The sequence below is a fragment of the Cuculus canorus genome, chromosome 8 (genome assembly GCF_017976375.1).
Source record: "Cuculus canorus isolate bCucCan1 chromosome 8, bCucCan1.pri, whole genome shotgun sequence".
In the NCBI taxonomy this organism is placed as follows: domain Eukaryota; kingdom Metazoa; phylum Chordata; class Aves; order Cuculiformes; family Cuculidae; genus Cuculus; species Cuculus canorus.
The window spans coordinates 2,698,078-2,718,534 of NC_071408.1; the positions used below are offsets into that span (position 1 = coordinate 2,698,078).

Sequence of the window (20,457 nt, forward strand, 5' to 3'; positions counted from 1 at the left end):
GAACATTTTGTACTTGTCCTTTGTTCACAGCTCCAAGTCCATTTCAGAGGAGGCTCAATCTGAAACTGGTTGAGTTGCGTTCCCACCTCACCCTCCCCTACCCATGCATCCCCTGTAGGCTGGTTCATTGTTCCTCTCATTCCCCTTTTTACTGGCTCATAATGACTACAATTTAAGCAGGATTTTGTAGTCCATCCCTGAAAATAAAGAGGAGGTCAACAGAGGCTGATATAGCCCCCTGCACCGCCCCAGACGTGACACTACAATTTAATGGGTATAAACTGGAGAGGGGCAGATTTAGACTAGACATGTGCTCCCAACAAAGAGAACTGCCACTGGAATCCGATAATCCATTTTGGGAACTCATCTCATCACCCAGACTTTGCAGCCCCACGTCACTTCTGGCAATCCAAAAGGTTAATTTGTGAGAGAAATAAAACAACACAACCCCACCAAACCGTACACATCCACAACACATAATAAATGTAGCAGCCAATGATGACTACAGTATTTTCAAGCTGTGCATGTACCCAATTAGCCCCATGTGCCTTAATTAAGTACTGGCATGTTAACAGAAGCACGATAACAGTTTTGAGCTTACTTTTTAGTCACTACTTTATATTTTCACCTCGGTAGCTCACCAGTATTAACTGGGACTCAGAGCTGCCCAGAATGTGAAATGATGGAAGAGCAAACAAATCTCCTCCGTACCACAGATATCAAGGTAAGGATATACGCAATAATGTAGTCTTAAGTGATTTCTGTGATCAAATCATGTAATACATAGTAGCTTCCATGTGTTACCTTGGATGAGCTCCATAAAACTTCAGTCTTGGGTTCCTGTTTCCACAGAGAAAAGTGATAGTTACTTCATAGGCAGGTTAGCAGTGGGCAGAGAATCTTGAACAACAATGTCAATGCTGTGTAAATGCCCCCATTTAAAACTTGTCTAAATAGAAGCTTTTGCAAAGATTATGTGTGTTGCTAGAGCAATGAAAAAGCACTCTCTTTTTCAGTTAAGCGAAGCATGGCTGTGATATATCCTTCACAATGCAGGAAGACTGAATGAAATGTGATAATACAGAAATTAGAAAGAAATTCTAGCATACAACTATTAAAGCTGCATAATCATTGGACCAAGCGAGAAAAACTTTCAAGCACAAGTCTAAACCCACTCGTTTTCACAAGTGTCTACATTATTTTCCTCAAGACGCTCAAGCACACGATTAAGTGCTTTCCTCAACTGGAATCAATACATATTATAGTGAATTTGTTGCTTTGGTATAACAGAATTAGTTTAGATAGGATTCAAATAATATTGTAAGACACAAGTATCAAAGTTTCTGGGCCTCTAAGATAGTTCCTGAATAAAAAAATCTCCCTTAGACTCTGGGAGTCTGGATCAATAAAATTTCAGTGGAAACTCCTTTATCTGTGAAAGAGAGTTGCAAATAACCATTTCCAGCACCCTGAATCTGGAACCAAGAAACACAAAGATTGCTGAGACAATTTAAATCTCTTTCATTTTTTTGATGCTTTACATACAAAATATTTAATAAATTTGAGATTTGACTCAATTCTTTGATTTCTAGCCAGTACCTTGGCAACACTTCCATTCAGTTCAGGGAAAAGCACTGTGTATTCAGTGCAGAACTGACAAGTTATTTACAACTGTAGGAACTAGAGCTCAAAACTTTGGAGAAGATACACCTTCAATAGCAGATAATGCTGCGTAAGTTTAGGCTTCTGTCACCTAAGCTACATTTGACAGTAAAGAAAATTTAATCAGCATTCGCCTGATTTTTTTATTGCTCTGCAATAATATCTAACGTCTTCCAGATGCATTCAGGACAGTCTGTTCGTTTCGCACAGTAATCAAAATGTGTTTTGACTGGTTTATTTAGTTTTTTCTGTAATCGTTTTTCTTAATGGGAGTATTTTCCAGATGTGGTGTCAGTCTAGTCATCTGGGACCTCATCCAGCTCATGTGGAAAGTCTGCTGTCATAGGCTGTCCCTGGCAGGGGTGGTTAACGTGCAATCTGATTAGTTACCCCCGCAGACTTACAAAGCAATATATAAGGCTTCTGAAACATCACTGAGAGCAGATATATTCTTTAGTAGGTAAGTGTAACACTGACCTCTTCTCTGAGAGTTTTGATCAAAGTCCTCTTCTTCAAAAGGAAAACGATGAGCAGAAAAAACAGACAAGTTTTCCTCTTGAAAGAAAATTTATCTTTACCTACATTTCCATTTGACATATAATACTAGTATTTCAGTGATAGGCTACGGTCAATACTACTATGGTGCTTAATAACTAATGTTTTGACAGCCTTTTATTTAATTTACATCTATACGATCAGCATTGTAACCTTAGAAGTTGTTGTACTGAAGTGCTAAAATGAAAAGGCTGTGACTGTAGCTTTTATGCGACAGTATTCTGCAAAAAAATGTCTGTTATTTGCTAAAAATACATTTTCCTAGTCTTACTACAAAATTTGTGTAGTACTACCCAAAATTTTAATTTAAATTTAACAAAAATTCACAGTTAATCAACCGATAACCGACAGCGAATGTATGGAATAATTCTAAATGAGCGATTTGTCCTTGTATAACCCTAGCATTTGTTTTGTCTTGTTATTAAACCAGTATCATCTATAGAGATATCCACTACAGTTTGGTGTTTTTTCTTAAATTATGAACTGATTATTTGCATTGCATGTAGTGATGTGAGATTATTTCTTTTCAGGAATGATGTCGTACCTGAAAGTAAAGATCATATGGAACATACTTTGTATATCCCTGCTGATGCTTTCACTGTCCTTGATACAAGAAGTGTCTTCTCAAGGTACTGTAACTTACAGAGTTGAAGGGAGGCTGTCCAGCATATCGAACAGATACCAAAGATGCTTCAAATGCATCTTCATAAAACAACTAAGTTCTAGAACTTCATATTTATTCAGACAGGCATTATGATTCAGTTTTATCATCACTTAATGTTTTTATTAATAAATTTTGATACAGTGTGTTCCTCTTCTTTTGAGGAACTGCATTCCGATGTGAGTATCATGTAAAATGTGTATGAAACTACTTCTTTTTCTGTAGATGTTCTACAGATCCTGTTGCCCTCAGACTGACATATTTAGCCTAAATGATTTGCAGTATGACTCAAGGAAGAATCTAAAGTTATAATATCCCAGAGCAACTCGAACCATTTAGGCATTTTTCTTAGAAGTAACTTCATATCTTACCAGTCAGGAACTTAAATGAATGAAAAGGTGTTACTTTTTGGACTTACCAATGTTTTGTTCCCATAAGGGAAGAAGGTGCGATATAATGGGCACTTACCCATAAAGGAAGATTCCTAGGTTCTCTGCTCAGCTCCCTTCTTAAAGGCCCATTAACTCAAGTCCATGAGCATCTCCATTTATTCCTTAGTCTTGCTTCATTATTTGTAGAGAAGTGGTAATGAACTTCATACCTAACTGCTGGAAATGAATATATATATCTAATTATTTGTTATCTCATGGTCTTCCTTCGTACACACACATGTGGACTGTGTCCCATTAGAAAACTGTCTTTGGTGTTGTGTTGCGTTATACGTTGTTTCTTGTTATTTTCTTGTTGTTCCTCAATGTTTCAGCTGATTATCTTAACTTCGTTTGAGTTTGCTGGTTGTTCAGCTTCTTTGTTTGTATTTAGGGGTGCTTCACTTATGGTCCTGCATGTTTCGTTTCCAGAAGCAGCTGTCAGCGTGTTATGTTAGTCGAGATTTCACACAGGGAGGGAAGTTGTTCAAGGGTTGATATCTGGGCTGACAGGAGACGGTAGCAAACCACCGCTGAGCTTGATAGTGTGCAGGATGAAAGCAGACCTCCCAACATCTTGCTTACCATGGTTAACCTCCACCATTGACTGTTACCTAGCATCCTCCAGCTAGCAGCAGCCTAGCAGTAAAACCATTGTGGGGCGAGCTTTTATGTTACTCTGCTGATTAGTCATCTCCTAATTAACAAACAGAAAGTGCTTTATAGAAGCTCGCAGGGTTAGATCCCGACTGTTCCTAACCTGAGTTGGTACCAAATTCCTCTCTCACCTCAATGGAAAAAATAACATAGAGGGCAGGCAGAGTTTGAAAACCATCCATAGGAAACGGCTTTAGGGACCCACATTTATTCTGAATGATCTCACCAGTTTGCAAACTGGTTTTATTTGGTTATTATGTAGAGCAGTACAAAAATGAGAATGGGTCTGTCAGGCACAGCATGGGGAGGGGGCACCTTTAGCCATACATGTGGCGAAATAAGATGGGGAATAAATCTGCAGCACAATACAGTGCCTGGCTGAGGTACTGCTTAAGCTAAACCTGCACGAGGTAGTTTGGATGCCAGCACCGGTGTGGCTGCGTCACTGAATCAGTCCTCAGGGACTCTCTAAACTTCAGGAGGAACAGGAGAAGTTAGCCTCTAACCAGAGCACTTTGGTGCCGGTCCTCGGGCTGAGCGTGAGCCCCTGACCCTCTGCCTTCAGGAGGGGTCGCAGCGGGCCCACGGCTTCTCTAATGCCTTGAAAACAAATGTCATTTGGTAGAAAAATAGATAAGTCTTACTACTTTGGAACTAGATGAGCTTTAAGGTCCCTTCCAACCCGACCCATTCCATGATTCTACTTTGCCATCATGCGTTTCATGATACACCACTTTGGTTTGGCAACGTTTACAGCAGTGTTGTGTGATTTTAGATGTATCGAGCTGTACAGGGAGATGTGGGGAAGGGTATGCTAGAGAGCATGTCTGCCACTGTGATTTTAACTGTCAACTCTACAAGGAGTGCTGCCCTGACTTCAACAAAGTCTGCACAGTGGGTAAGTTCCCAAACGCAGCCAGTTCCTATCAGCAAGACCTCCCCCCCTGTTCGCTCCAACCCCTGCCATGCCCAGTGTCTCTCCTCACAATGCTTACATGTCTCTCTCCATTCCCTGCGTCTGTGTTCTCCTCTCATACATATATTGTTTTCCCCTTCAAAGAGGGGTAAATGGTTTACCTACTGCTTGTTTTCTCCTTAGTGCAATTGTACTATATTTGTTTGTCTCTTACACACACAAAAAAAATGGTAAAAGCAAACGCTAAGTTTTCCAGGCAGAAATTCTGGGGCATTCCTACTGAAATTGAAGAGATGTGAGGGCTGTAGAGTCTAATCCAAAGTCAGAGGGAATTGTTCCATGGGTAGAAATCAACTCTGGATCAGAACCATGTCCAGAGTTTGATGGAAAATATGGTTGGATGAGTGTTATTTTATATCCTTTATATGCAGAATCCTATAGTGTAAAAAAATAAAGGGATTTCAAACTGTTTTACAAGAGAGTTCAAAATATTTTCATATTAATCAACAATATCAAAAATATCAGTCATTTTGATGACTGCTGCTTGTTACGCAACACTGTTGTTCTAGCAAACTTATGGGTGCAAGATAAGACTTCTTAGATCCAGCAACCCAGGCTGCGAGTGGTTTAAAACACAAGCACAACACTCTGAGAATGCTAATCCTGACACGTGCACTGGAAAAACTTGCACTTCAGTCTGCCTGATCCCGATTCTGATTTGCAAGGGAACATCAGTATTTTTCATAGCTGACAGGACATATTTTGATGATGGAGGCAAATTATTTCTCGTGGGACAGGTTCTGAAGTTATTCTGGCGTATATGTGATGATGGAAAAGGTTAAGGCTAGAGGAGATTTTCTGTTCTACCCTATATCACTGAATTCAGGCAAGCACAGCCTGACTAAGAACTCGGTCAATGTGGGGCTGATGCTTATTTGATTAGAGAAATGCCAGACATTGTTTGTTAATAACATTCTAAAATAAAAACAATTCTCACCAATTCATATGGGATGAGTCCAGTGGCATCAACAAACCCACTCAGCATCTACAGTGGACAAAAGGTGTTCAGAACCTGCCCATGCAGTAATCCTAATTTTACTAGATTATTATTTGATTTTAAAATAATCTTTTATGCTCTGCATGCCTCAAAGAAAATGACTTCCATAGAGACTTATGTAGGGAAAAGATGCAGGAGAAGAATTTACAGACCAGTCTGGAAATACAAAGCGATAGTTCATTGTTGGTTCAATTCTGTGAGATACCAAGCATCCTCCAAAAGTGCCCACCTAAAGTCTAACATCATCACTTCAATTTAACAGTTAACTAAGTACCCATTAAAGGCACTACTGAATGTTAATAAATATGAGATTGTAATGAATATAGGGTCATTTGTCATTGAAAATAGAGCACTCATGGTTTGCTGAAGTCTTAAGAGCTGTGCACGCACTTTCCAATCCAGTTCAGTCATTATTTGATACTAAGCAGAAGTCCTTCAGTGACTGACTTTATCAGAAGTTAACCAATAATGAATTATTAAAAGCCTGTATTTATTAATCATGTCCAAACATGCTAGATACTCCTCGAATCCTAATAATTTAAGAGCTGTTTTAACTAGACTGGGGTAACACTTCAAACACGGTCACTTTGTGCAACGCCATTAACTCATTGACACAACTAAGTTGCAGTATTTGCCCACAGACACCAGGTCCACTAAGTCATGAACTGTTTAGGCAAATTCTTCGTTCAGAAATGCTTTGGTAGACATATTCCTCTTGATGCAAAGCAGTACCCTGATGAACACCTTTTTGAAAACCCAACCCAGAATTTAAATAATACTTGGGATAACTGCTATTTGCCTAGGGAAATGGAAGGCTTCTGTGATGGGACCTAGCTAAAGTGAACTCTTGAGTTTATTCTACTATAAATTCTATGTGGTCTCAGTATACTGCAACAGCAAAACGCAGTTCTGGTTGTATGGCCTGATCCAAACCCCACGATTACACAAACAACTTCTGGGTCAGAGCACAATAACCACCTGATTTTAGGAAGCTGTTCTTTACTTCAGCTTAAGCAAATGACTTCACTGTAGAAAGGTCCCAGTGTTAAGTGTGAGCTAGCCCGAAATGCTAACTCTGACGTTGTGTCTTACGCAGCAGCCTCCTGCAGAGGACGTTGCTTTGAAGCCTTTGAAAGAGGAAGAGAGTGCGACTGTGACAAAGACTGTGAAAGATATGGCAAATGTTGCCCAGACTACGTAAAAGAATGTAAAGAGGGTAAGAAATATCTTTATCACTGTATTTTCCTAGATGTAATTATGTAAATATAGATGCTTTGTGCTATCATGAAATATTAACTGTGCAGGCTTTGTTGTCATTAGTCACATTGGTTCTGAAGTGAATCTTCCCACAAAATTCAGCCAGGCAATCTCATGTTTTTCGCTAGAACATCCACAGCATCACAACCCAATACACAGGAACAAAGAGGCAGGGAACATTTTCAAAGGTTTCATTACCACAGATACTTGACACCACTTAGGGTTGTTCTGTAACATCCCTAGCAGTCAACACCAGAACTTGCTGGCTGCTTCCACGAGTCTGAAGACACAAGAATTAGCTGCCAAACACAAAACAAAACCTAATTAAAAACTAAACTGGATATTTTCTCAAAGAACACTTTAGGGTGCATATGGGTAGATAAAACCATCACCAAGATATGAATTTTGAGAGGAAATGTTCATTTTGTGTTAGCCTACTTTGGCATTAGCCATGCTCTAATTTAGGGATCACCTAGATGCTCCCCACCCCAAATCCAAAATGGGAAAAGCAGGAACTGTAGGACCTGCCTGGTTAGAAGCAGGTACCCAATCACCCTGCAGCTAGAGGAATTTACAGAAAAATGAGTATTTAACCTTCGGGCTGCAAATTTAGCTCAGGGAAGGATTACTCTGCCCCACGGTAATTTTTGATTATTTTGTCCTTCCCTGCAGAACCTGACAGGTTTTAGCTAGTTGAGCACTAAGGTACCGATCTGGAGGAGCAGTTTTACCTTCGCGTAGCTTTAGTGACACCAGCACTTAAATTCTAGTCTAGAAAACACCACTAAGAATAGGTTTCATTTCATCATGTCTTTAAGCTTCCTGCTCCTCATGAACCTCAGTTCTGTGAGCACACTTGGCAGATACGGCTTGGCACCAGATTGCTGCCTTCACAGACCAGACAACCTCCAAGGCAGCTACTTTTCAAAGCGTGCAGTTGAGCAAACAAGATGACCCTTACGGATTACCACTTGGTTTGCTTTACCAACCACTCCCAGTCCCCAAGGGCTCATATAGAGGCTTGGCTTTGCTACTTGGTCTCATAATGATTTATACTGAAGTAGACTCGTATTGAGCATTTTTGAACTAGATGTCTAGAAGAAGAGAGATGCCTTGGAAGTGTCTTGAGGTGAATTTGCTGCCTTTGAGGTTGCTTAAAACGTCCCACTTTATGCTGACTTTATCCTGCATGAATGCTCACAAAAGACAGTTAACCATTTCACTTGTTCTTCAGTTCAAATAGAACAAAACTCAACTGCTCTTAATCTAGTTTCATAACTAGTTTCTGTACAGTGGAGCTGAGTTTACTCTGTATATCCTTCCCGTCCTCCAGAAGCTCTCTATCCTCACAATACCCACACAGTTAAGGACCAAATCTTCTCCCCACCTCGAGTCCTCTGAAGGCTGAATCATCTCCCACAGTGATTTTATTCCATTTCTTTCTCTTTGTCAGTAAAATCTTCAGGATATAGTCCAGCACCCAACCAATTAAAGACATCCTGCAGGTACCCTGAACTCCATCACACCATTTTCACAACCGACAACATCCTTCTACATTAGTGGAAAGAGAGGGTCTCACTTCCAATTGTACAGTTTGACCCCCCCAAATCATAGAATCATGGAATGGTTGGGGTTGGATGGGACCTTAAAGCCCATCCAGTTCCAGTCCCCCTGCCACGGGCAGGGACACGTCCCACTGGATCAGATCTGAAGCTGGAAAAACTGAACACAAACCTCCAATTTCTCCTAAAATTCAACCTATTAGAATACTTAGATCTTGCATTAATTCCTTGGTCCATGCCTACTCTGTAGCTCCCATCTTTTTCAATGACAATTGCTTTTTAGAAATATCGTGTCTGATGAACTACAATATAGATTAATCTTTGGGGGATTATCAAACTTGGTTAAAATAGTAGCTCTTAGAGATGACTATAGCGAGTTAGCCTCAAGACACCTCTGGTCAAAACAATAAGCTGACAAAAAATCCTAGACAAATTTTCATAGAATCATAGAATAGAATCAGAATAGAATCATAGAATAGAAAAATAGAATAGAATCATAGAATAGTTTGGGTTGGAAGGGACCTTAAAGCCCATCCAGTCCCAACCCCCCCTGCCATGGGCAGGGACACCTCCCACTGGCTCAGGCTGCCCAAGGCCCATCCAACCTGGCCTGGAACACCTCCAGGGATGGGGCAGCCGCACCTTCCCTGGGAAACCTGTGTCAGGGCCTCACCACTCTCGTGGTGAAGAAATTCCTCCTTCTGTCCAGTCTAGATCTGCCCCTCTCCAGTTTATCCCCATTGCCCCTTGTCCTATCACCACAAGCCTTTGTGAACAGTCCCTCCCCAGCTTTCTTGTGCCCCTTCAGATTCTGGAAGGTTGCTATAAGATATATTTTCCACATTTAGAATTCATCTTTTTCACACCTCAAAATTAATGTTAGCAAAGAATGCCTCACCTCAAACTTCCAGGAGGAACATTTCTCCCATTGATGATGAAAGACCTAGGGGTCCAAAGGTTATTTTTCCTTTTTTCCCTGAAAAATACTTTAAAGAAACCTACACAGAGAAAGAAACTCAGATTTATATGGAAGATAGTCACTGATATTTTGTAATCGGTTCCTTCTCACACAGTTGACAGCGAGCACCTCTGCAGGAGAACGCTCTCATTAACAGATTATTTTCTTTCTTTCAGTACACGCAGAAAAGCCATCACCTGAGACTCCTCCACCAAACAAACCGACACCTAAAAGTTCGTCCCCAGATGAGGAAAAGAAGCCAGAGGAAGTAACGCAGCCCCATGAAGTTATGGAAGGTAGGCAAGTTTATGGATGAAACAGGATGGGTGTTACCTGAAAGAACCTGAAAGGCCATTTTCCTTGTTTGGAAATAGCAAACTGATGTGAGACATTACCAGACAGTTACCAAGCTTGGAAGCACTCGGTTATAAACTAATTACCTCACCTAGAGCTCAGGATACTGACTTTGAAGAGTTCACCCCACACAGATGCTGGAGTGTGGTGATGTCTCCTGTGTCTCCTTTGGATTTTCACACACGTCTTCCAAAAATACGCTAGACATCGTTGTCAGGTTTGGACCAGGTCCACGGCTGGAACAGGAAGGGTGTTGTATTTTGGGACAGGGATGAATTGGCAGGACCAAGACAGGAAAATCTCCTAGTTGGTTTCTCCAACTTTAATCAAGCCAGGCCTCACACAGCTTCAGAAAATACATCATTTCTTTTTTTCTGAATGCAAAATATGTTGCTCTCCTGTGTTCTTTGATATTCTGTTCCAGCATTTTAGATGATAACTTAGGACATCAGTTTGAATGTGAAAACTGAAGTAACGAGTATGAAATGAGTGTAGAAGTCAATTTTGGCTGATATTTTAAGCCTTTTTTGATTTTTATTTTAAATTCAGAGTACCTGCCTTTCTGCTATGGCATTTTACTACAATGAAAATCAATGCAGCAGGTCAAATGGAACGGAATTAAGGAAATTCAAATAACCATGAACAGGATCCCGCTTGGCTGATGGTATTTCAGACACACTGGGTGGGAGGGAAGCCTGTTCTGTAACGCTCTGCTCATACCACACTCTTTCTACAACAATATTGCACAGCGATTACTGCTCACACTGCAGCATTATAAGTTCTTCCAGTCTGCTGGAAGTGCTACCAGCAGTCACCAGGCCGTGACCATCAGCAACAGCTCAGATCTTTTTAGATCTTCAGATCTGTTCCCTGCCCATCTCAGGGGGGTTTGAACTGGATGATCTTTAAGGTCCCTTCCAACTCAAACTATTCGATGATTCTATGATTTGTTCAGGAGCTGAACATGGTCCCAAACAACCTGATGCTGTACTTGGTTTTATTCAGGCTTTCAGGAAACCAATCCAGTTGTAATGGTGGAGCGTACACAGCAGGAATCATCCAAAAAAAACCAGTGTGAACACCAAACTAAACCACAAAACATCACAGAGAGAAAATATTGCGATGGATTAAAATGCAGAGCATTTTACTGCTAGTTTTTAATGAATACAGCTATGGCAACTCAGTGTAACTAAATACACAAGTAAAACGAGTCCGACAGCTCTGAATCCCAAAGGGGAAAACCCCCAAGATATAAAGGAACAGTGGAAGGTGCAGTCGGGTGTCTCTACTCCCAAAGTTTGTTTTCCTCTTGTTTCCCAGCTTTCTCCTGCAAGTGCGGGTGGTGGGTTCAGGCTAGGCTACAACCAAGGGCAGAGGAACAGATTAAAGAAAGGTTTGAAGGAAAGTGACCTGTTACAAGGACTGGATTTTATAGCGTGGTTCCCCTTCCGTGAAAAAGAATGGGAATATCAGGTGGCCTCACCTGCTGACATCGAGCCAAGATCTGCCATCCTGCACTCAGACCTGAGATAGCTCAGCCCAAAGTATTACTTACATCTTAACTAAGGGGCTGCGAAGTCCAAGGCAGGCAAAAGGAACTGCGGTTTAATCCAGTTCAGCTTAGTTTGGCTTTTCTAAACTGCTTCTCTCTTGGCAATCACCCAGGTCCAAAAGCAGGCCCTTATCGATATAAATGAGGTGTCCACGTATACGTTGTCTTTGCCAGATTAGGTACACATGTTAACAGCTCTAAAGCCAATTATGTGCAATTTCAGACCAAAAGTTGTTATAGCGAACACCATAAACCCAAGTATTTGTATTTGAAAGGTAAAATGCTCTTTTTAAGTGGTAAAATAAATTAATGTGAAATATATGTCTGCACTGCAATTCCAACTCATTAACTTCACATCTATTTCTTCTCATAGATCATGGCACTACAGAGGAAAACAAAGTGACCAGTCCTGCTCCACCTACAACAGAGGCACCAACAACAGAGGCAGAGTCTCCCACCACCCCCAAACCTGAAGAAACAACCCCTGAACCAACAGAGGCACCAACAACTGAGGCAGAGCCTCCAACCACCCCCAAACCTGAAGACACAACTCCTGAACCCACAGAGGCACCAACAACCAAGGAAGAGTCTCCCACCACCCCGAAACCTGAAGACACAACCCCTGAACCCACAGAGGCACCAACAACTGAGGCAGAGTCTCCCACGACCCCCAAACCTGAAGAAACAACCCCTGAACCAACAGAGGCACCAACAACCAAGGAAGAGCCTCCAACCACCCCCGAACCTGAAGAAACAACCCCTGAACCAACAGAGGCACCAACAACTGAGGCAGAGTCTCCGACTACCCCGAAACCTGAAGACACAACCCCTGAACCCACAGAGGCACCAACAACTGAGGCAGAGTCTCCCACCACCCCCAAACCTGAAGAAACAACCCCTGAACCCACAGAGGCACCAACAACTGAGGCAGAGTCTCCCACTACCCCCAAACCTGAAGACACAACCCTGGAACCCACCGAGGCACCAACAACCAAGGAAGAGCCTCCCACCACCCCAAAAGCTGAAGACACAACCCCTGAACCAACAGAGGCACCAACAACTGAGGCAGAGCCTCCAACCACCCCCAAACCTGAAGAAACAACCCCTGAACCCACAGAGGCACCAACAACTGAGGCAGAGTCTCCGACTACCCCGAAACCTGAAGACACAACCCCTGAACCCACAGAGGCACCAACAACTGAGGCAGAGTCTCCCACCACCCCGAAACCTGAAGAAACAACCCCTGAACCCACAGAGGCACCAACAACTGAGGCAGAGCCTCCAACCACCCCAGAAGCTGAAGACACAACTCCTGAACCAACAGAGGCACCAACAACTGAGGCAGAGCCTCCAACCACCCCCGAACCTGAAGAAACAACCCCTGAACCCACAGAGGCACCAACAACTGAGGCAGAGTCTCCCACCACACCAAAAGCTGAAGACACAACTCCTGAACCCACAGAGGCTCCAACAACCGAGGCAGAGCCTCCAACTACCCCCGAACCTGAAGAAACAACCCCTGAACCCACAGAGGCACCAACAACTGAGGCAGAGTCTCCCACCACACCAAAAGCTGAAGACACAACTCCTGAACCCACAGAGGCTCCAACAACCGAGGCAGAGCCTCCAACTACCCCCAAACCTGAAGACACAACCCCTGAACCCACAGAGGCACCAACAACTGAGGCAGAGTCTCCCACCACCCCAAAACCTGAAGACACAACCCCTGACCCGACCGAGGCTCCAACAACTGAGGGAGAGTCTCCTACCACCCTGAAACCTGAAGAAACAACCCCTGAACCCACAGAGGCACCGACATCCGAGGCAGAGTCTCCCACCACCCCGAAACCTGAGGACACAACCCCTGAACCAACAACCGAGGAAGAGCCTCCTACCACCACGAAACCTGAAGACACAACCCCTGAACCAACAGAGGCACCAACAACCGAGGCGGAGTCTCCCACCACGCCAAAAGCTGAAGAAACAACCCCTGAACCAACAGAGGCACCAACAACTGACACAGAACCTCCCACCACCCCAAAAGCTGAAGACACAACTCCTGAACCCACAGGGGCACCAGCAACTGAAGCAGAGCCTCCTACCACCCCCAAACCTGAAGAAACAACCCCTGAACCCACAGAGGAACCAATGACTGAAGCAGACTCTCCTGCTACTCCGGAAGAGCTCTCTCCTGAAGCCACAGAAGCACCCATGACTGCGTCTAAGTCTCCCACTAACCCCTCAGAAGATGAAGAGAAAACTGGTGTGCCCACAGAGGCACCAACAACCCAGGAGAACTCTCCAACCACTCCCAAACCTGAAGAGACAACCCCAGAGGCACCAACGACCAAGGCAGACTCTCCCACCACTCCCAAACCTGAAGAGACAACCTCAGAGGCACCAACGACCAAGGCAGACTCTCCCACTACCCCTAAACCTGAAGAGACAACCCCAGAGGCACCAACAACCAAGGCAGACTCTCCCACCACTCCCAAACCTGAAGAGACAACCCCGGAGGCACCAACGACCAAGGCAGACTCTCCCACCACTCCCAAACCTGAAGAGACAACCCCGGAGGCACCAACGACCAAGGCAGACTCTCCCACTACCCCTAAACCTGAAGAGACAACCCCAGAGGCACCAACAACCAAGGCAGACTCTCCCACCACTCCCAAACCTGAAGAGACAACCCCGGAGGCACCAACGACCAAGGCAGACTCTCCCACTACCCCTAAACCTGAAGAGACAACCCCGGAGGCACCAACGACCAAGGCAGACTCTCCCACTACCCCTAAACCTGAAGAGACAACCCCGGAGGCACCAACAACCAAGGCAGACTCTCCCACCACTCCCAAACCTGAAGAGACAACCCCGGAGGCACCAACGACCAAGGCAGACTCTCCCACCACTTCCAAGCCCGAAGAGGCAACTCCCAAGGCACCAACAACACCCAAACCTGAGGGGACAACCCCTGTAGCCACAGAGTCGCCAACGACCAAAAGAGACAAAACAACAGCTAAACCTGTTACTACTCCTATAACCCAGGAGCCGACAACTAAACTGGAGACAACCACGGTGAACAAAGCAGCAACAACACCCAAAAGTGAAAAAACTACTGTACTTAAAAACATTTTAACCACAGCGAGGAGAGACACAACTACTGCAACTACAGTAACAACAGCTAAACCAGATGACTCTCCTAAGGGTAAGGACAATGTTCCAAACACAACTCCTCCAGCCGAGAAAGCTGTCACTACAGCGGCTGAACCGGAAGCAACTACTGTGGACAAAAAGACCACAACAACGGCTGCAGAGAGGGCAGCAACCCCAGCTACTCAAGACAAGGCTCCCACTCCAAAAGAGCCTGTAACAGCTGAAAAGGAAGAAAGCCCTGCAACAACGACAGCGGGAACAACAACAGCAGCAGCTACAACTCCCATGCCCAAACCCACTGTGTCAACAACAACCGCCAAAACAGAGTCAACTCCTAAACCCAGGGTGGCTGTAACAACAACTGAAACGGACGCAACTACAGGAACAAAAGAGACGGTAACAGCACCTAAGGAGAGCACAAGCACTACTTGTGGTGTTGTAGAGCCAACCACAGCTGGGAACAAAGAGTTAATGACCACCAAGGACACCACTGTCACACGCGAGAAAGAAATGGAAGATGCCCCTGAAAAGGCCCCTGGAGCTGACACCAGAGAGGAAATGACAGTCACCAGAGAGACCACTACCAGAGATAAAAAAGACACAATAGAAGAAATGTTTATTGTTTCTCGGGGGACATCCAAGCCAACTATACATTTCCAGGAGGTTACTGACACGAGAGATGAGCCTCATCCAGCCGACCCTGAAACTCTGCCAGCAAAAGAGGAGCCGGAAATAAACAACAAGCCTTTAATAGAAACTGCGGACTTACCCACTCTGACCGGAGAAACACAAGGTAATTGTATTCCTGTAGGTACCAAAGCACCAGCAGCTGCACCAGAGAGCACAACAAAACACATGAGTAAAAGACAATGCAAGACCTTGTGTCACAAGCACAGGGCGCTCCTGTCCCGGTGGCCAACCGTAACCACGGTGTTCCGGCTGTCAGCACCCTGAGTGCTGGGACCTCACTTTTCTATTGGGTTGTTACGGAAGTTCTCCACGTAGTTCAGAGCATGATCTGGCTTCACCAACAGGTTCCAGTAACTGGTCCTGCTGAAAAACGTTTGCTTAAGTGCTGTGGAAGATGCAAACAGAAAGAAGTCAAGGACAAAGAAGATAAATATCTAAGTTCTACAGAAACATCACTAAGCAGGCAGGCTGAATGTCACAGAATAGTTTAGGTTGGAAAATACCTTTAAGATCCTCAAATCCAACCATTCCTCATGGTACCTAACCTGGCATTTTGTAGGCACATATAAACAAGGTCAGCTAAGTCTCCTCCTTGTATTCTCTTTCCTCTGTGTATTTTGCCACATTTCTCACATCCTCACTATTTCATCAGAAATAGCCAGCAGATTCTTGGGCAATTTTTTCAGTCACACATTGACAGATATTTTCAAGGGAAAAAGAAGCTTTTTAGATGGAAAATATTCAGATTATTGTCCAAAACAAGTTCATCCTGCCTTTATATTTAAATGAAAGTGTATGCAAATGCTTTTTTTAAGAAATAAGGAGGGGGAAACTTGGAGAAACATCAAGGAAACATCATGAAGCATGAAGTTAAATGAGAGACATAGCACATAATACACTTAGGAGTGGTCTTCTGAATTACAGGTATTTGGGTAAGCAATAAGCAAAGATATCCATACTAGTCAGGGGAAAGGCTGGTCTTGTACTCCAAGGACCACAACATGAGTGCCAGAGTTGCCAAGACTCTATCTCAAATGAGTAATTAAACCCTGTGCCTGATCCGTGCCAGGCAAAGGCCTGAATGAGAGCCCCAACCATCACCTGATACCCACCTCCACGTTTCCCAGCGGGGGCTGGGAGGCAACACAGGTTTTGTTAAAAGCTGAACAAACCCAAGCAACTGTGTTTTGCAGTGAAGGACGAGAAGGACCTGTGCAACGGGAAGCCAGCAGATGGCATGGTGGCCCTGCCAAATGGCACCCTGGCTGTCTTCCGAGGTAGGTGGGAGGTGAGGATCCTCAAGTCCAGTGCCTTTCTCCCTGTCCATTGGTCCACATGCCTTTCACCGCCTCTCCTCCCCCCAACACAGGTCAGTACTACTGGCTGCTGAATGGCAGGAGCCCGCCGACAACCAACCCACGCACCATCCGGGACGGCTGGGGCATCCCAGGCCCCATCAACTCCGTCTTCTCCAGGTGCAACTGCGATGGGAAGATCTTCTTCATCAAGGTGGGAGCCCTTTCCTCCAGGCAGTGAGGGTCACGGGCACACGAGGCCGCTGAGAGGGTGTATAGGCAGAGCAGTTTAAAAAAGGTTCTGAAACGCAGCCCCGGGGAAGAGGAGCCTTGTGTGGCTCTGGGATTGTGGTGCTCATTTTATAGAGCAAGCGGCGTTTTCAAATGGGGGCGGGTGGGTTTGAAACTCTGAGGGTGAAGTTCAGCATCTCTTCCCCATTTCTGCCCTGAGATAGGATTTATTAGGAAAAACCTCTATTTAGTGGGGTTTTTTCCCCCCTGGAATTGGCCAGGAGACGAAGCATTGGCAGAATAACTGATAATGGACTAGTCCTTACACAAGCTGCTCCTCAAAAAATCCCCCTTACAATATAGGAATTTTATCATCTTTCCCTTGCTCAAACAGGGCCTAAATTTGTTCCTAATACAGTTCCATTCTAGAAAGAAGCCGATAATGAAATGCACACACCTCATTAAAGACATTATACCGTTCTGTCCCAATTAATCATTCAGGCCTGGAATCCACGCAGTTTGTTCTACCCGTGAATGTTTAGGGATTTGGAAAGCGAACTGCTTTGTTCAGTGACCACTCTGAACAGCTCATTTCTAAGATCAAACACCGTGGAAAGCATTTTGTGAGGCTGTAAGATTCCTTTCCTATTTTCCAGACGGTACAGGAGCAGCTCCAGGCAGTTTTACACTGCAGTTATCACAATGCTGCTGTCCTTGTTATTTTTCATGTCTGTGCGAAGCTCAGTTATCAAGAATGAATTTCCTCTGAAGCCCATTTTTTCCTTCATCCCTCAGGGTCCCCTGTATTGGCGTTTCACTGGTGGCGTTATGGATAAAGGCTATCCCAAACCTCTTGCCAATGGATTTGCCGGGCTAAGTGGGAAAATAGTAGCAACTCTCCCTGTGGCGAGATACAATACCAGACCGGAATCTGTTTACTTTATCAAAAAAGGTATGTCTCATATTTCAGTTCACAGATGATGAAAAGGCACTCGGAATTACCTTAGTCAGGAATGAACTGCCATTTCTCTTGACTGGAAGGTATATTTCTTTCAAACAATGGAAATGGAAGTGATGTAATAGTACGGTAGGTAGTCAAAAAATAGCCCGAAGCTTTCCAAACTCATACGGGTGCTTCCAGATCTCTAAATGCATTCTAAAACAGACAGGATGGTGAAGGACCCACTCCAGCCCTGTGCTGTGGGGTAACATTAAAATAGGTTCTGTGTGGCTGTAAAAGTATTTTAGCTTCAAGTTCATTAGAGAAGGGAAAAGCTTTAATCCTACCAGTTCATGAAACCTCCTCTCCTATTCCTTATTCTGTATTTTAAATTACTGTGGTTTCTTTCTCATACGAATGATATACTGCCAACGTACTGCAATCTGAATTGAAAAAGCAGAGGTGAAGGAAATGCAAACCCTTTTCCAGAATCCAGCCCTCCTAAAACGATGGTCTCACCCTCTCCGTTAAACAGGAATGACGGCAGCTGAAGCCGTCCCCCTGGCACTGTACTGACCACCAACGTGACGAGGAATCCTGTCACAATACTTCTAGATGAATCCAGACACGTGCTGGATTTAGAAAGCACGGCTTTCTTTATCTTAAAATGTAGGAATGAATAGAGAAAGCTGAAAGCCACTACAGCTGTAGATGTGTTAAAATACTATTGATTTCCTGCATGTAATATGGGCATCAACAACGTTTTCGTAGCTGGTGGCTTAGTGGGGCTTTTTGCTTGTTTGTTTTAACCAAACAAATATGAATTTTAGATGGCAACATGCAACAATACGTGTACAGACAAGGCCCAGCCAAGACGTGCCAAAGGAGAACCCAAGTTACCATAAGATACCCAGCTTACGTCCCACGGCTTGTAATAAGGAGACGTCTTCCGCGTGCAGTAAGAATGCCGAGCGTTATTCAGACCATCAGAATCAACCCAATTCCATCCGGTAACTTACATTTATTCAGTTTCTTTTATACAACAGTTTTCACCTTAATACTTCCTGCAACACAATATTCTGTTCCATTTTTTTAGAAGATAGTTCTCTTAAAACGTTTTAATCCAGTCAGTCCTGCTTGCTGTAGATCACACAAGCAAATTTTAGCTTATAGCTGCCACAACTCCTAACTTAAATTTCCTTTTGCCTGCAGGAATTTTGCATAAGGAAATCAAAGTGAATGCCTACTGGAAAGGGCTCCCGAAAGTAATTCATTCCACGATATCCCTGCCTAACCACAATAAGCCAGATGGCTATGATTACTACGCCTTCTCTTACAGTAAGTTAAAGCTAATGCAGGTTACTGTGCGGTTTAAAACGGAAGAAAGAAGCCACTGTATTTCTGAGCTTTCCAAAGTGGGAGGCCACTGCTTGTGATGCTGCAAGACTAAATTTAAGCACTACTGAACAGTCCTGAAAATTAAAATGTTGCCTGTAATTGAGAGATGCTTCTGTTACACAATCAATAGTTACAGGACAACTAGCAGCAACGAGTACGATTCAAGCTAGCTGGAATGCACGGCCATAAAGGTTCAGGCTCACAAAGTGACAGAGCCCTGCTTTGTTCCATTAATGACAAAGTGAAATCCTTGCGCTACCACACCGATAGTTTTTTCACTGGCTTTCACAGAACTATGTTTCTGACAAAATACAACAAAAAACGGGAGGGACATCAACTTCTTTTGCTTCACAGGAAAAAAAAAAAAAAAAAAGATGATTCTAGATTAAGGCAGAACCTCTCCCTCCAGCCAGGATCACAGAAAAGCACTCCTCAGAATTATCTGGATTATTCAGAAACAAACAGCCCTAAGAACTAACCCTATCCAAATACAGGACATTGAAATAAGTCTGCCTATTCTTACCCTTAACACAATTCGACCCAATTCGATCCAATTCTTACCCTTAACACAGGGCAAATCACACTGGGGACCACAGAGCTCCCACTTAGTGCAAGATTGTTTATTTTCTAGTTTGTTCCATTTTTCAAATTCTTAAGACTATTTCTATGTTCCAGCAGCGTAAGAGTATTCCTCCCTACTTCCTGCTCTTGGGACAGATTTAATTACTAGCAGTACTGCAAAACTTGGCTAAACACAAAGAAAAACATGTGAAAAATAAAGTTAAGGACAAAAAATCATTGTTCAAGCCCTTCAATCCCACATATACATATATGTATGTATATGTGGAATGAAAAATTTTAGTCGTACCTAAATGAAATTAAAACCACAGCTTCAACTTCACGATTCTTTCCAGGTGCTAAGTTTCTGGAATTTAACTCTGACACATCTTTGTTTCAGATCGGTACTACAGTCTGGACATTGGCAAAAGAATAGCAAGGCCTGTAACCGCTCTCACAGGGAAGACCGTCTCCAAGGACTGGTACAACTGTCCTAGCAAGTGATGCACAGCAGGGGTTTTAAAAGAAGATGCCGTTTGAATGTTGACATTTTCTCTAATTTTATTAATAAAG

At 43.6% G+C, this 20,457-nt stretch overlaps 2 protein-coding genes across 9 annotated transcripts in view; one reads left to right on the forward strand and one right to left on the reverse strand.

Annotated features, from left to right (window-relative positions):
- The window catches only part of LOC128852938 (uncharacterized), a 41,057-nt gene extending 24,409 nt beyond the window's left edge, over positions 1–16,648 (reverse strand). For 2 of the 6 annotated variants that reach the window (XR_008451096.1, XR_008451091.1), the window contains exons 1-2: positions 15,542–16,648; positions 9,654–9,753 (exon numbers count right to left, since the gene is read on the reverse strand). Coding sequence is in view for 1 of the 6 variants with exons in the window: in XM_054073594.1 (XP_053929569.1) it covers positions 15,542–15,601; positions 15,742–15,847; positions 15,966–15,990 (191 nt within the window). In the remaining 5 variants the exon portion in view is untranslated. Of the gene's footprint in view, positions 1–3,346; positions 4,729–9,653; positions 9,754–15,541 lie in introns of those variants that run through there. The other 4 variants (XR_008451093.1, XR_008451092.1, XM_054073594.1 and 1 more) reach the window with 4 other exon arrangements.
- PRG4 (proteoglycan 4) lies at positions 781–20,424 on the forward strand. 3 transcript variants are annotated; one of them, XM_054073584.1, is made up of 12 exons: positions 781–2,122; positions 2,748–2,846; positions 4,739–4,861; positions 7,033–7,152; positions 9,890–10,009; positions 11,993–15,565; positions 16,656–16,739; positions 16,832–16,971; positions 17,784–17,940; positions 18,759–18,938; positions 19,141–19,266; positions 20,285–20,424. In XM_054073584.1, exons 2-12 carry the CDS (start codon positions 2,750–2,752, stop codon positions 20,386–20,388), a joined length of 4,824 nt encoding a protein of 1,607 aa, XP_053929559.1. In that variant the 5' UTR covers positions 781–2,122; positions 2,748–2,749; the 3' UTR covers positions 20,389–20,424. The 3 variants fall into 3 exon arrangements, with proteins under 3 accessions (XP_053929559.1, XP_053929560.1, XP_053929561.1); XM_054073585.1 differs by lacking the exon at positions 4,739–4,861 and having other exon boundaries at positions 782–2,122; XM_054073586.1 differs by lacking the exon at positions 4,739–4,861 and having other exon boundaries at positions 782–2,122; positions 7,036–7,152.
- Positions 20,425–20,457: the final 33 nt, after the last annotated feature.